Here is a 16,110-nt window from a genome sequence, read left to right as displayed (position 1 = left end):
ACTAATGATTTGGAGTGAATAATGAGTGCAAAATCATAAGGGGAAAATGAGTCATTCTTATGCATTCGTGCCCTTTCGGTTTTCGAGTTTCTAAATCACTACTTAGCTTTGCCTACGACCCAGCTTTCAGTATCTAATCCACATACATCTCCGCACGAAAATGTGAACTCTTGTTTCTTAGGTGGTGCCCTATTAGACTCTCCCCTTTCAGGAGAGGCAAACTGAAGTTGCAGAGGAGGAAAGAAACGTAGTCCTCGGAGATGTTGACTCTCTTATATGCTTCCCAGGAGGCAACACATTCAAGTCCTATTTATGTCCCGAGCCGCCCAGAACCGCAGGATACAGCATGTAAAGGACACACGGACCGTTATCCTTTGAAAAAATTTTGTCTATTATAATTGCTATATTTAATTCTCCTTAGTTCATTTCTTTTTTCTGCTAAAAGTTTTTCATTGACACCTCTGAAATTAAAAAAAAAAAATCTATTACAGACGAAGTGTGGCAATTTTAAGCACTTAGGGACTGCGGAAAGATGTTTCAGGAGCCAGGAGGAAGCCAGCTGCTCTTCCTGCTTCAATAGGACTGTTCAAAGAACAGCCACTTCCTTCTAGGAATCTAAAAGGTCCTCAGTTTCTATGGTTTACCCCTTATTATCTTATCCATAGCTCTGGAAATATCTCATTTTTAATCCTAAGAACTTCAGAAAAAAATGTATTAATAATAGGAGTCAGGTTAATAGAAAAGAGATCTAAGCATGAAAATTAAATACTTGAAGCCTCAGTTTCTTGGTTGTGAAGTGAGACTAACAATTCCTCTTTCAACAGGTTGGTGAGAGGATGAAATTCCTAATACAGTGCCTAGCCTAGAGAGAGTAGGCGCATAACCATCAGCTAATGCTTGTGATTTAGCAGCTAACAATGGTTTCCCGTGGCCTACGCAATCAAGGCTCTGTACAGCCTGTCCTCCCACTATGCTTTGCCAGCCTTCTCTTCAGTAACTTCCGTTCATGCGTGTTAATACTCCAGAACTTTGGACTTGTGTCCTGCCTCTCTATGTGTGCTGTTTCTCAGCCAAGAAAGCCCTCTTCCTCCCCCTTATATAAGTACTCATGCTTCAAGGTCCAACTCAAACACCAACCCCTTCTTGAAATCTTTGTTGACCTTCCCGGTCAGAACAATATTATTATACACTACTTGAACACTTCACATGCTACACTACATACACCTATAAATGTTCTTTCCTGCTGGTTTCAGCTCCTTGAGGGCGATTTCCCAATACCTAGCCCAGTGGTTCCCAAAATATGATCTGGGCACCCACGGGGATCCCATTTTCAGACCCTTTCAGGGGGCCCTCAAGGCCAAAATAATGTTCATAATAATATGCAGCTGTTATTTTCCTTTTTAACTCTCATTTTTTTCATGAGTGTATGTTGGACATGTATCTTCTAGAAAATACATGATAAGTGATCTGGCAACCCGTGGAATGCAACAACAGATAGGAGATTCGAGTTCTCTTCTATCAAGCCAGATACTAACAACATTTGGGGAAAAAGAAGTAAAACAATATCCCTCTTCTTGCTACATTTTGTTTTGAAAAATAATTTTTCATTAAAAGTGTTACGTTGACATGTAGTGGGTTTATTATTTTTAATGAATATTTTAAAATTCCTCAGTTCTGACTTCTTGAACGGTAACTATTGATAACTATATAACACACATAAACAAAAGGTCCTTGGGGTCTTCAATAATTTTTAAGAGTGTAAAAGGGATCCTGAGCCCAAAAAGTTAGGGAATGACTGACCTAGATGTTGGCTGGCACATCATAGGTGACCAATAATGTTTGCTGCATGAATGGAAAAGTATTAATACTCTAAACCACAGCATCAGGGGTGCCTGGGTGGCTCAGTCAGTTAAACATCGGACTCTTGAGTCAGAGAAAGACCAGTATCATGTAACTTCACTCATATGAGGAATTTAAGACACAAAACAGATGACCCTAAGGGAAGGGAAGCGAAAATAATACAAAAACAGGGAGGGGATAAAACATAAGAGATCCTTGAATATGGAGAACAAACTGAGGGCTGCTGGAGGGGTTGTGGGTGAGGGGAGGGGCTAAACGGGCAAGGGGCATGAAGGAGGACACTTGCTGGGATGAGCACTGGGTGTTATACGTAGGGGATGAATCACTGGAATCTACTGCTGAAATCATTGTTGCACCATATGCTAATGACCTTGGATGTAAATTTTTTTTAATTAATTAATAAAAAAAAGAAAGTCTGACTCTTGACTTTGGCTTGGGTCATGATCTCACAATTTGGAGGTTCGAGCCCCACATCAGGGTCTGTGCTGACAGCGTAGAGCCTGCTTGGGATTCTCTCTCTCCCTCTCTCCTTCTCTGTCTTTCCCCCGCTGGTGTTTTCCCTCTCTCTCTTTTTCTCAAAATAAATAAATGAACTTAAAAAACTTTTAAAATAACAGCATCTTCCTTATGGCTAAGCCTTTTGTTTTCCACTGTCGACTTTGTGGCTAACACCACATGTCCCCCCAAAAGTTTTCTGAAAGCTTTTTCTTTTTTCTATTTTTTTAGTGTTTGTTTATTTTTTGAGAGCAAGAGAGACAGAGTGGAAGTGGGGGAGGGTTAGAAAGAGAGGGAGACACAGAATCCCAAGCAGGCTCCAGGCTCTGAGCTGTCAGCACAGAGCCCAACACGGGGCTCGAACTCACAAGTGGTGAGATCATGACTTGAGCCGAAGTCGGACGTTTCACTCACCGAGACACCCAGGCACCCCTTTTTCACTAAGTTTTTCTAAGTTTATTTATTTATTTTGAGAGAGAGAGACAGAAAGCACAAGTGGGGGAGGGGCAGAGAGAGAGGGAGAGAGAGAATCCCAGCAGATTCTGCACTATCAGCGCAGAGTGAGATGCGGGACTCGAACCCACAAACCATGAGATCATGACCTGAGCCAAAGTCTGAGGCTTGACCGACTGAGCCACCCAGGCGCCCCTTAAAGCTTTCTTGAATGAGCCTCCCCTTCCGCATCTCGTCCTTGAATATATAATTTGATTCTCCTTACCTTGGAAGTTGTTCTAAAGGGGAAAAAAAACACAGTCATAAAGTATCAAAACCTGTAAGAATTTGTGACTTAGCCCTGTCAGTCCCAACAGGAAAATAAAGTGTAAACCAGCTTCCTCGAGCCTGCTATCAACCAGAGGGTGGAGGGAGGGTGGCTCTGGACACCGAGATAACAAAGTGTTGCCATAGCTGTAGGCGTGCTGGTGAGGACAAGAAGTCCTTGGACTGGCAAGCTGACTGGCACTTTGGCAGAAGGTAAGGTTTAAACGTCAGTTGATCATGTTTATTTTAAAAGATTTTGCGGGCCTGAGGCAGAGGGTATACAGCTTTTGACTTCATTTGTCTGCCAGCACCACCTCCAAAATCTCACTTCTAAGTATCCCACACTTCACATGGTCACCACCTGCCGTCTTTCCAACTCACTGCCCCGTATCCCTAGTCAGCGACTTATCACCCCCTGGAAACCTCCACACCACTGCCGTTTCCACTTCTGTTGTGATTTCTCACCCTCCTTCACTTCCCTCCTTACCCAGCGTGAATTCCACGTTCCAGTATCAAAAACTAACCCACTGCAAAGACGCTTCATTCTCTTGCTCTTCGCTGGCCAAATCCCAACCCTAGTTGAACTCAACTACCCACTTGTTCTTAGTCTATGCACTCAGCTAATCATGGCCGAGGAAAAGCACTCAGCAGTGCCGACTGACTTGCTTCGTATTTGTGACCACAAATTTCATCAGTGCCGGGCATTCCTACGACAGTTCATAGTTCCAGCTTTGTTTCTCCCACACTCTGAGACTGTTTCACAATTTCTTCCAATTTCCAGCATTCCCTTAAATACACATCCTCAGCTTACAGTCACACCTCATACTTCATTGAGAAACCAGACACAATTGGACATAAACAACCTCATTTTTCCACCACTAAATCCACCCATCTTCCAGCATCTGGACCCACATACTCCGCCTTCAATCCCATAACAAGAAAAGAAGCCTCCTGGGGGCGCCTGGGTGGCTCAGTTGGTTAAGTGTCCAACTTCGGCTCAGGTCATGATCTCACACTCCATGAGTTCGAGACCCGCGTCGGGCTCTGTGCTGACAGCTCAGAGCCTCGAGCCTGCTTCGGATTCTGTGTCTCCCTCTCTCTCTGCCCTCCCCTGCCCTCTCTCTCTCTCCATCAAAAATAAGTAAACTCTAAAAAATAATTAAAAAAAAAAAAAGATTCCCTCTATCTCAAAAAGAAAAAAAAAGAAAAAGAAAAGAAGCCTCCTGGATCCTGTCCCTTTGTGTCTACAGAAGGAATTCCAGCCTTCCTTAGCCCCTCTTTCTTGTAACCTATAATTGTCTCTCTCAAGCTTCTAGAACACTCACATGCAGTTAGTATCACCCATCTTAAAAATAAACAAAACTCTCTCAGATTCATGCCCTCCAAGTTTCTGCAGCACTACAGCAAAGTTTCTCGAGCATCACCTACGGTCATGGTCTCTACTTTGTGATGACCTCTTCTCTCTTCCACCTCCTCCAATGTGGCCTTTGTCCCCACCACTCAAACAGCCTTTATCAAGGTTGCCAGGACCATTTGCCAAGTCCAAGCCTCTGACTACTGTGGGTTGAACTGTGTCCCCCTAAAAGATATTGAAGGTCCTCATCCCGCAGTACTTGTGAATGAGACCTTGTTTGGAAATAGGGCCTTCGCAAGTTAAGTTGAGGTCATTGGGTGGGTCTAATCTAATCTGATTGTGTCCTTATACAAAGGCTAATTTTGGACACAGACACACATGCATGAAACACATGTACTTGTGAACCCCATGTGAACACGAAGGCAGAGATTGGGGTGATGCCCCAACAAGTCAAGGAATGTGAACGACTTCCGGCAATCCATGAGAAGCTAGAAGAGGCATGGAATAAATTCTCCCTCTCAACCCGCAGAAGGCACCAACTCTGCCAACCCCTGGATCTTGGCCTTCTAGCCTCTAGACCTGTGAGCAAATTCATTTGTTGTTTGAGCCACCAGTCGGTGGCGCATTGTTACAGCAGCCCTGGGGTACCGATGGAACTTTTCTTTGTGCCCCCATGACGCCACTCCCCTGGTTTCCCTACAGTTCCAGTGGCTCCTCTGAATGTTGGCCTGTATCAGAGCTCAGTCCACCCATATCTTTTTTTTCTAGCCTCTCTAATCTAGGTGATCTCAACCTATGCTGATGACATCCTTACCTAACTCTAGACTGACCTCACCCATGAGCTTCAGATTCCACTCTCCTGCCTCACCACGTGGATGTCCACACATCTCAACTTTATCATGATCAAAACAAAACTTTTTTTAAAAAATAAGTTTATTTATTAAGTAGGCTCCATGCCCAACATGGGGCTCGAACTCATGACCCTGAGATCAACAGTCACATGCTCTACCGACTGAGCCAGCCACGCACCCAAAACAAAAGTCTTTTTTTTTTTTAAATGTTCATTTATTTTGAGGGGGTGGGGAAGGGCAGAGAGAGAGGGAGAGAGAATCCCAAGCAGGCTCTGCACTCACAGTGCAGAGCATGTCTCGGGCCTTGATCTTAGGAACCATGAGATTATGCCCTGAGCTGAAACCAAGAGTCAGACACTTACCTGACTGAGCCACCCAGGCGCTCCCCCAAAATAAAACTCTTAATTTAGCTGCCCCAGGCCCATCTTCCCCATGATCTGTATTGCCCCCAGTCCTCCTCACCCAGCTGCCAAGGCCCTAAATTCAGGAGTCACCCTCACTTCCTCTCAACTCCACATCTAATCCATCAGCAAATCCTGTCAGCACTACTTTGAAATTCACCAACTCTCTATCCGAAATTGACTCTTCTCACCATCCCCACACTATCACCTCCCTCCTAGACTCCCGCAGAGACCTTCTCTGCAGGGACCTTCTCTGCTGCATCTAGTCATCCAGTCCTGCTTCAAACAGCAGCCAGAATGACCTTTTTAAAATGTAAATTCGAGCACTGCAGTCCCCTCCTCAAAAGCTTAGTGTGATGGCAGCCCCATCACACCAAGAATAAAATCCGGAGTTCTGACTTTAACGCTCAGTTTCTCCCTGTGAGGCCCTCTCTGCCTGCCTGCTCCCTCCCTTTTCCTGCCCTCGTCTGGCCCTGAGCCGCTGCACTGTCGCTTTTTGTTCCCGGGTCTGCCTCCCTAGCTGGATCTACATCTTTGTCATTTTAGCTGCCACACTGCCTGGTTGCCCTGCCTGACCCAGAGAAGGCCATGAGCGTGGTTTGTTGAACAGACACCTCAGTCTGTTTGTTGCACAGACATCCCATCACCAAAATTCCCTCCTGACTTAAAAATGCTGCCTCAGTTTTTAGGGGCGCCTGGGTGGCTCAGTTGGTTAAGTGGCCGACTTTGGCTCAGGTCATGATCTCGCGGTCTGTGAGCTTGAGCCCCGCATCAGGCTCTGTGCTGATTGATGCCTCGGAGCCTGAAGCCTGCTTCTGTTTCTGTGTGTCCCTCTCTCTCTGCCCCTCCCCCAGTCGTGCTCTGTCTCTGCCTTTCAAAAATGAATAAATGTTAAAAAAAAAAAAAAAAAAGCTGCCTCGTTTTTGACCTTTCAAGTCCAATCTAATCTTTGCCCCCACATCCCAGCCAGTCAGGTTACTTCATTTCTGCCGCCTCTCTCTGAACTCAGAGAACCCAGCCTCCTGGGCTTCTCTTGTTTCTCTTCTCCCTGAGCAAGCCCTCTTACTGTACTCCCAGCTCTCACCCCCACGCCCTCAGGGTGGTTCAGATTTCTGCCCCATTTGGCCAAGAAATTTCCTCAACTAAGACTCTTGCCAGATTCAAGTTTAACTTTTAAAAGGTCCCCTGGGATTTATCCAGAACGGCAGTGACATCTCAAAACCACTTAGAAACACCGCAGATGGGTAACACTTCCCCCTGTTTACTACTGAAAGTCCCTGGGAAGCCTCACAAAATTTCCTGGTGTGAAATATGACACCCCACTGGAGAGTTTTGAAAACTTTTGGGTGAAATGCTGGTACAAGGTTCACACCACCTCCTTCTTGCATTTGGTGGGTTCTGAGCTATGGCTCTGCTCTAATGACTTAACAGTTGTAAGGCATCTCAGAGGCTCCGTTTCCTCTTTCAGAAAATGGGGCTGGTTAAATATCATTAGGCAGTAAACTTTTTAAAACATTTTGTTAATGTTTATTTATTATTGAGAGAGAGAGAGAGAGAGAGAGACAGAGCATGAGCATGGGAGGGGCAAAGAGAGGAGATACACAATCCGAGGCAGGCTCTAGGCTCTGAGCTGTTAGCACAGAGCCAGACATGGGGGTCGGACTCAACAAACCACGAGATCATGACCTGAGCCAAAGTCGGATGCTTAACAGACTGAGCCACCCAGGTGTGCCAGCAGTAAACTTTGTAAAGTTTATTTATGTACTGGAGTGGGGGGGCAGAGAGAGAGGAGGACAGAGAAGCCCAAGCAGGCTCTGTGCTGTCAGCTGGGAGCCTGATGTGGGGCTCGATCCCATGAATCTCGAGATCATGACCTGAGCTCAAATCAAGAGTCAGACGCTCAACCGACTGAGCCACCCAGGTGCCCCTAGGTGCTCAACTTCTTAAATGCAGAGAGTGTTTGAATTTGTCTTTGTAACCCTCAGCCCGGTACGTGGCACAGGGCCCAACGCACAACCCCAGGAGCTATATTCTTTCTGGATGGAGGCATGTCACTTTGTAGCACTGGAAAGCACGGTACATGTTTGTTGATAGAATTAACAAACAAACCAGATCTACTTTTGATGGTAGCATGACGAAAAAGGACATCGTTTATAGTAAAACACGCTGAAAATGAACAAATGTTACGCCAACTTAAAGGGCTGTATTAAACATTACCTAGGAGTTTGCACAAGGTTTGGAGCCAATCCTAGATTCCAATTCGAGATCCAAGGCTGATTGGCTGTGAGTTTAAGACAGATTACTTAATCTCTCTGAGCTTCCATTTCTTCACCTATAAAATGGGGATTCTACTACTCACCTGATCAAGCCCTTCTGAGGCTAAGATTTCACTGACAAGTGTCAAATACCCAGGGCAGTGCACCAATGCATATCAAAGTTTCCAATCGTAAGACCACTACTGTTATTATTTTCATCTTGTACACCAGATGTCTTCATGTGAGCATCGACCAATTTTGAAAAGGATGGTTTTGTTTTTCTCAAATGTCATTTATTAGAAAATACAGTTCCAGAGAAAGTAGCAGATACAAGGGAAGTGGATACAGTACACAGACCTCTTTCAATCAGGGGCAGAGAGGGTCAAAATAAAATGAGCTACAGGCCAAAAGCCAGCAACGCATCTATGGTCCATTCACCTGGAGGAGTTCTGCCCCTGTTCCCCACTTCCCCCAGCCCCTCCCCCACAGTGGCCACCTTATCCTTGACATTTTTAACCTAAAAGAAAAGTTTACATTTCCTTGCTACCCTGTGGCTTCAGTGAACGGAGCTTCTTTTCTCTGGTTATGGAATGAGTCAGCAAATGGGGGAATTTCTGATCCTTGGAGCTGAGAAGGAAGCTGGGGAGGGATAGTTCAGAGTCTCCTCGATTCCCTCCATGCCCCAACCCTGGGGTACATCCAGCCAATTCCGGTTTAAATATATCAAATTCAAAGTCTCTCCCTTTTTTTTTTTTCCCCAAAGGATACAACCCTTTGGAGTAAAGCACAAGAGTGAATCCGAAATCCACCAGGTAGGGAATAAAAAGTGTAAGAGACAAGAGACCCAGTCTCTCGCTCCTAGCTCAGCTCCCGGGGATCAATCACCCCCCCTCCGATCCAGCCTTCTCGCCACCAAAGAACATCACTGGAGTCCCCCACCCCACGCCCCTTTTCCTCCGCTTAGGGCATCCCTTTGGCTCCAGACTAAATAAGTTTATGGCCCCAAAAAATGAGGGAAATTCTTATTTAAAAAAAAATGTGACAGAAGTGGAGTTTGGGAAAAGCAGCACACAAAAAAGGGGGGGTGTGGCAGGTGATGGGGCCACACTGGCATCTGCGGCCTAGCATCTCCTTCCCAGGGCCAGGATGTCCTTGGGCGGGGTGGGGTGGGGGGACCAAATCTGAGGGCTGATGCAGCACTTTATCCCACCAGGGAAAAAGGAAGGGAGAGAGACGTGTGGAGAAGCACCCCCAGCATACCCTCAGGGACCAGATGGTCCCCAGAGGGGTCGTGAGAATGGAGGGGTAGAAGACCGTATTCGGGGCACGTCCTGGCAAAGTTGGGGAAGACGGAAGGAAAAACTCCCCCTGAAAGAGGCCAGGTCCCTGAACACAGGTCCTCGGCAGGGCCCGTTCGGAAGGCCCTCCCTTACACCCGTAGGTATCACACCACTCTCCTTTGGAGGCACAATCAGAAAGGCCCACAGCAGGCCTCAGTCCAGCACACCAGACCCTCCCCACCCCTCCCCGGCCTGCCCTTAGAGAGGGAGGGCTCTCACCCAGGACCCACTGGGCCCCTCCCCAAATAATTCCTATGGATAGAAAAACACTGATGAGAAACAAACAAGCGAACAAACAAAACCCTAGGGGAAAGTCCAATAAGAACCTTAATCGTACAAAAAGTCCGACGTCTTCCTCTTTTGCCTTCCGAGGCATATGCAAGTCCCTTCTCACGAGGCTTCCTGTCCAGTCAGGACAACATTACTATTTCATTTTTTAAAAATAAAAATAAAGATATCCACCCACCCTCCCTCAAAACGCTACTTCATTCAGCCCGCCCCACTCACCCCCAACCAGGCGTTGCTCCCTTGACACAAGGTAACCTTAAAACTTCGCGGCAGCCTCACAGCCGCTCAGCACAGCCAACCCAAATGCCGCCGGGCAGACGAGGGGACAGCAGACAGCATCTTACTCTGCCCGCCTCCCGTCACAGGGGCCCGAGCCACCCGGACAGAGGGGAGGCCCGCCAAGGGCTCTGCCCCTTCACAAGGAAAGGGCACACGGAGCAGAGGAGAGTCGTCTCCCCCGGCACCCCCAGCCGCCTGGGGTCCTGGGCGGGGGTTGGTGGGGGGGGATGGGGCGGGCTCTGCTGGGCTCACAAGGTCTCATGACTTCGAGATCCCAGTGCGAACCAGCCAGTCTTCTCCTGGGCCAGGTCCAGCTCTCGAAGGCGGATGTGCACCTCCCCGAGGAGAACGTTCTCCCAGAATCCTTGCTCGCTCAGCACACTCAGCTGCAGCTCCCGCTGCTGTAGGTCTCCCTTGGGGATCCCGTCATACACCAGCTGCGAACAGAGATGGGGAAGATGGGGGGACACAGAAGAGGGAGATGCTTAAGTCTGTGGAGGTTCGATCTGGCGGGGGCTAAGACGACTTCTCTCCCCAGCCCGAGTCCACGGGATTAGAGAAGGTACTTGGAACCCAGGAAGAGCTTTACAGAACTCTGCTCTTTGGGGCAACCTGGCTGGCTCAGTCGGAAGAGCAAGCAACTCTTGATCTCGGGGTTGTAAGTTCAAGCCCCACGTTGGGTGCAGAGATTACTTAAATATCTAAAAGCAAATGAATAAATAAGTAAATAAATAAAGAACTTTGTTCTTGGCTTAGAGTTGAGGAAGGTGAGGACTTTTTTTTTTTTTTAAGTTTCCTTTTTTCCTTGGGGCACTTGCGTGGCTCAGTTGGTTGAGCGTCTGACTTCAGCTCAGGTCATGATCTCATGGTTTGTGAGTTCGAGCCTGCATTGGGCTCGCTGCTGGCAGCACAGAGCCGGCTTCAGATCCTCTGTCCCCTCTCTCTCTCTGCCGCTCCCCCACTGGCGCTTTGTCTCTCTCAAAATAAACTTTAAAAACAAGTTTCCTTTTTTCCCCCGTTTCTTCATTTTAGACAGAGAGAGCATGAGCAGGAGAGAGGGGTAGAGGGAGGGGGAGGGAGAGGGCACAAGAGGGAGGGAGGGAGGGAGGGAGAGAGGGAGGGAGGGGGAGGGGGAAGGAGAGGGAAGGAGAGGGAAGGAGGGGGAGGGAGAGAGGGAGAGAGAGAGAAAGAGAGAGAATACCTCAAGCAGGCCCCATGCTCAGTGAAGAGCCCAATGCAGTGCTCTATCCTACAATCCTGGGATCATGATCTGAGCCAAAACCAAGAGCTGGATACTCAACCAAGGGAGTCACCCAGGCACCCCACAGGTGAGGGCTTTTTATTGGGGCCACGGCTCATTATCAGCAAAGGACCAGCAGGCTCCTCCTCCCCACGGGACAGGGCCAAGGCCATACCCCAGCTGTGGACTCCCTGACCGAAGGGTCAGCAAACTTGTTTATGTGAGGAGCCAGACAGGAGTACAAACAGTCTGGTCTATGTCACAAGCACGCAATCCTGCCATTGCAGCAAGAAAGCAGCCACAGACGACACTTCCGTGATAGGTGGGGCCACATTCCAATACAACTTTATTTACACAAACAGGTACAGTTTGCCAACCCACCCCAGCCCCTCCTCCACACACCATCTCATTGTAGGTGGGGTTGCAGGTTTTCCGGGCCACTTTGGTTTTCTTCTTAGTGGTTTTCTGAGGGTCAGGAAGGAGGTAAATCTTCACGTAGGGGTCTGGGTCATTTCCATCCTGCAGCAGTTGCTACAAAGGGAGTGCAAATTTTACAAATGTTACAAAAAGAAGATTCATACGTCTGTGTCCCTATCACCATTCCTGTGATCACAACCTGATCCAGACTCTTCTCCCTCACACCTGGCTTCTTACAAGGCACCATAATTCGTCTGCTTTCCAGCTCACTCCCTTCTGATAGAAATATCTACCATGACAATGTTACGTGTCCTACCAAAACATCAATCCGATTGCCCATTACACCCAGTCTACACTTTTCATACAAATGCTCGGGGCATGCCATAACTTGGTCTGTTTCGACTGAGCCATCGTGTCCCCAGTATCTTCCTGCCTTGCCCAATGTCTTTGTCTATTTTGTCATTTGATCCAAGTAACCCCCAAGAGGTGCAAAATGAGTCAGAGAGATATTAAGTTGCTTGCTGAAGGCCAGCCAATTAGTGATTCATCCAGCCTGATCCTTTTTAATTAGATCTTGTCATGCCTCTGCTCAAAACCCTCCAATGGTTCCCATTTCATTCTGGGTAAAAGCCACAGTCCTGACTGTGGGACTCAGGTTCTGGAGTGCTGTGCCCTTTCCAACCCCAACATCTACTATTCATTCTCCCCTTTGCTCTGCAGCCTTCAGCCACAATGACCCCTTGCAGTTCCCAGCACACCCCAGGCAGGTTCCTGACTCAGGGCTTTGGGATTTAACTGCTCCCTCTACCTGGAACGGTCCTCACCTTGTTCCGTCTTTGCCTGAACACCTTGTCATCAATGAAGGCTTCCCTGACCACTCTTTATAAAATTGTCACTACTTCACTCCACCCCAGTATTTGTTCTCTGCTTTATTCCTCTCCAGAGCACTTACCACTATCTGACCTGCCATATATTTCACTCGTCTGTTTGTCTGTCTGTCTCTTCCTACTAGAACGTAAGCTCCTTGAAGGCAGGGATTGTGTTTTGTTTACCCTTAGATCTAGAGCTAATAAATCCGTGCCCGGCACAGAGGAGGCACCTGATGAACATTTATTGAATGAATGAATGAATGAATGAATGATGAATGAATGAATGAAGTTGTCCGAGTGAAACCCAGGTTGCTCTGATTCCAAAGTTCACGCCCCTGCCACACACCAATGCCCCAACCCACAAAAGTCCAGCACATGGCAGGTATTGATTGCAAGTTCCCTTCCCCTTCCTACCAACAATTTTGTGATTATATACTGCCTTATGCTCAAAGGACATCATGTGGGTGCCTTATCTCTACAACCAGGTAATAAACCCTTTGGGCCTCTTCCTCATAATAATCATCATAATTGCCACAACAGTAATACCAGGCATTCTGTTAAGTGCTCTGTATGTGCTATTTCATTGAAACCCTCCATAACTCTACGAGGTAGATACTAACATCTTCATTTCAATGAGGGTCGGGACACTTAGACAACTTGCCAAAGACCGCAGGTAGGAAGAACCTGTGTCTGGCGGTGCTTGCCTGCTTAGTCATATCTCAGGCCTGGCCTGGTAGCAGGGCCACTGGGGGTACTCAGTAACTTCTGTGGTTACTCTCATGAGAGGAAGGGAGAAAACTTCTGACCAGTCAGAAAACTACCGGAAGAAAGATACAGAACCACGTGAAGCCTGTGTGTGTGTACTTACCAAACCCCGAATATGCATCACCATGATGAAGAGTTTATTGTTTTTGTAGGAGATGGACAACTTCACCTCCCCTCCCACCTTCCCAACGGGCCGGGCCCATGAGCCGTCTGGAGGGACAAAGAAACCAAGAAAGGTCACAAAGGAAGTCTCGTCCCCAGCTGGTGCCAGGCAGTTGTTTCTGTTGTCCTCTACCCCTTCCCCCCCACCCATCCCCCAGGATCTCCCTGTCAGGTTCTTGATATCAGATGGGGGAACTGTCAAGTGATGTCTGTGAACATGATTCAGAATCGGGTTGAGATGTTCTATCCAGTTTGTGTGGTGTAATGAGCAGGCGGATATCCAGTCGCTGGGAAACCTGCACGAGGAGCCGGGGGCCTCACAGCCTGAGCGGGAAACCAGATTCTCCAGCCAGTAGGCGAAGAGACAGAGGCAGGTCAAGGGAAGAGAACTGGGGAGGGAGGGGGGGCAGGAGAGATGACCTCTGGGAATGGTTCAGAGAGGTTGGCAGGAGCATCACAGAGAAGGCAGCGTACCTGAGGACTTAGGAGCTGGGCTGGTGCCCGTAGCCTTGTCATCTCGGGGCAGGGGGTGGAAAAAGGTGTATACCAAATCACACTGAAATGATATCAGACACAGAGTCACTCTTCAAGAAGGCAACGGACCCATAAAAAAAGGCAAGGGACTATTCCAGATTTAAAAAAACTTGATAAAACGGAACCACCAAATATCTTATGCACTTCTTATTTGGATCATGGCTCAAACCAACCAGCCATGATCTCATGGCCAACCAGCCATGGCTCAAACCAACCAATTCAGTAAAAAGAATCTGGGGGATGACAGGGAGATTTTCAGTATGGACTATATATTAGATGGTATGATTTCTATAGCTTTATAAAAATACATAGTATTTAGGGATAGAATGTCATGATGTCTGGGATTTAGTTTAAAATACTTCATACAAAAAGAGATGAAGCAAATATGGCAAAACATTAACTGTTTGGGTGATGCAGATATAGGCACTCATTATACTGTTTCTCTGCTTCTCTAGATGTTTGAAAGTTCTCATAACAAAAGTTCTTCAAAAAGGAAAAAAAAAAAAAACCTAAGTCACATCAGGTCAAAAGCAGTCTGTTCTTTTGTGCTGCCCCCTCCCCTATGGACGCACATACACCTTTCAAGCAGAGAAATATTTGAGCCAACTCTGGACAGAGCCCATGAATCCTACTCTCAAGAATGGTTCCTAAGTCTGTTAGGGAAAACAAAAACTAAAATGTGTGAAAATACCTACTCTCGCGTTAATAGTGAAAAAAAGGGGGGGAGGCATAATCTCTCTCTCAAGAAGCAAATGGTTAAGGAGATTTTGGCATTGCAAGTCAAAGTATAATTTCGTACAGATATTCAAAGTGCTGCTTATTATAAACACCAAGTGAGAAAAATATTATCTAGTGATATTGGACCTAAGCAGTAAAAGTCACATTTGCCTATAGACAAATAGGAAGGAAACACGGAAATGGGGTTAGACGATGGGTCGGGGGGGGGGGGGGGGGATGGGGCTCGTGATGCCTACATTGGTTTTTATGCCCATTATAATACCAAATTACAATGCCATTTGTTTAAAAAAAAAATCTAGGTAAATACACACTCAACCTGCTCAAAAATCTCCTTTCCTTCCCAAGGTTCTGAATACTCCTAGCACTCCAAGACCGCCTCTGATACCTGCCCCAGACAGCACACGTTCAAAGCGTTTACCAGCACGACCCCAGGCGCTGCAGCCACGCCCCTCCCTCCCTCGCTGTGCCGGCCGCCGCCCTCCTCGCAAATCCCGTCCTTGACCGCCAGGGGGCGCGCATCCTCCCTGCTTCCACGACATACCCCTCCCCACCCCCCCACCCCCCACCAAACCAGACCTTCCCCGAACAGCCCGCAAGAGAGAGCCCACTCACCTCGGCCACCTCTGGGGCTGCGTGGGTCAAGTGCCAGATGTAGCGGTTTAACTCCTCCCTCCGCCGCTCGGCCACCGCCTCTCCCCTCGAGCGGCCAATCACGAAGCGACTAGGGAAGCTGGCGAGGCAGGTGGGCCGTGGGAACGCCGGAGGGGCAAGAAGGGAAAAGAGAAGAGGCGACAGGCTTTAGCCACCTTTCATTGGCATTTTCAGCGACCTGACCCACACGTCTCACTAGCCGGCCCCATTCCTCCCGCAGCTCCCGGGGTCTGCTCCAGCGACACACTCCTTCCTGCAGCATCTCGCACCGCAGTTCCAGGGATGCCAGGCAAGAAAACCACGCTGATGGGCAGCGTCCTGTGGCTCCCCGGAAGTGCCTCGGGGGCTCTGGAGGAGCTCGCAGTTTTCCCCATCAGGGCCAAAATTCATTTGAAAAATCATTTTAAAAAATTGTGGTGACATACACAGAACGTAAAATTTACCATCTTAACCATTTAAAAAAAAATTTTTAACGTTTATTTTTGAGACAGAGAGAGACAGAGCATGAACGGGGGAGGGTCAGAGGGAGGGAGACACAGAATCTGAAACAGGCTCGAGGCTCTGAGCTGTCAGCACAGAGCCCGCACAGAGCCCGCACAGAGCCCGCACAGAGCCCGCACAGAGCCCGCACAGAGCCCGCACAGAGCCCGACGCGGGGCTCGAACTCACGGACCGCAAGATCGTGACCTGAGCCGAAGTCGGCCGCTTAACCGACTGAGCCACCCAGGCGCCCCATCTTAACCATTCTTAATTGTACGGTTCAGTGGCATGAAGCACATTCACGGAGCTGTGCAGCCATCACCGCGCCCCTCTCCAGAACTCTCATCTCACATGACTGAGACCCTGTACCCA

The 16,110-nt window shown here is 48.0% G+C and overlaps 1 protein-coding gene and 1 non-coding gene across 7 annotated transcripts in view; both read right to left on the bottom strand.

The window, feature by feature from the left end:
- Window positions 1-5,422: 5,422 nt before the first annotated feature.
- Window positions 5,423-5,495, bottom strand: TRNAN-GUU (transfer RNA asparagine (anticodon GUU)). Its single transcript has one exon. It is a non-coding gene; the product is annotated as a tRNA-Asn (tRNA).
- Window positions 5,496-8,246: 2,751 nt separating this feature from the next.
- PIK3C2B (phosphatidylinositol-4-phosphate 3-kinase catalytic subunit type 2 beta) overlaps window positions 8,247-16,110 on the bottom strand; it is a 65,080-nt gene continuing 57,216 nt past the window's right edge. For all 6 annotated transcript variants that reach the window (XM_027074820.2, XM_027074819.2, XM_053209251.1 and 3 more), the window contains 5 exons: window positions 15,220-15,337; window positions 13,810-13,891; window positions 13,277-13,383; window positions 11,525-11,653; window positions 8,247-10,319 (listed from right to left, as the gene is read on the bottom strand). In XM_027074820.2, coding sequence (XP_026930621.1) covers window positions 10,131-10,319; window positions 11,525-11,653; window positions 13,277-13,383; window positions 13,810-13,891; window positions 15,220-15,337 — 625 coding nt within the window. In that variant the 3' untranslated portion in view covers window positions 8,247-10,130. The remainder of the gene's footprint in view (window positions 10,320-11,524; window positions 11,654-13,276; window positions 13,384-13,809; window positions 13,892-15,219; window positions 15,338-16,110) is intronic.

Source organism: Acinonyx jubatus, chromosome E4 (genome assembly GCF_027475565.1).
Source record: "Acinonyx jubatus isolate Ajub_Pintada_27869175 chromosome E4, VMU_Ajub_asm_v1.0, whole genome shotgun sequence".
NCBI lineage: Eukaryota > Metazoa > Chordata > Mammalia > Carnivora > Felidae > Acinonyx > Acinonyx jubatus.
The sequence above is the reverse complement of the archived record's forward strand: the minus strand, read 5'-3'. Positions and strand labels throughout refer to the sequence as shown.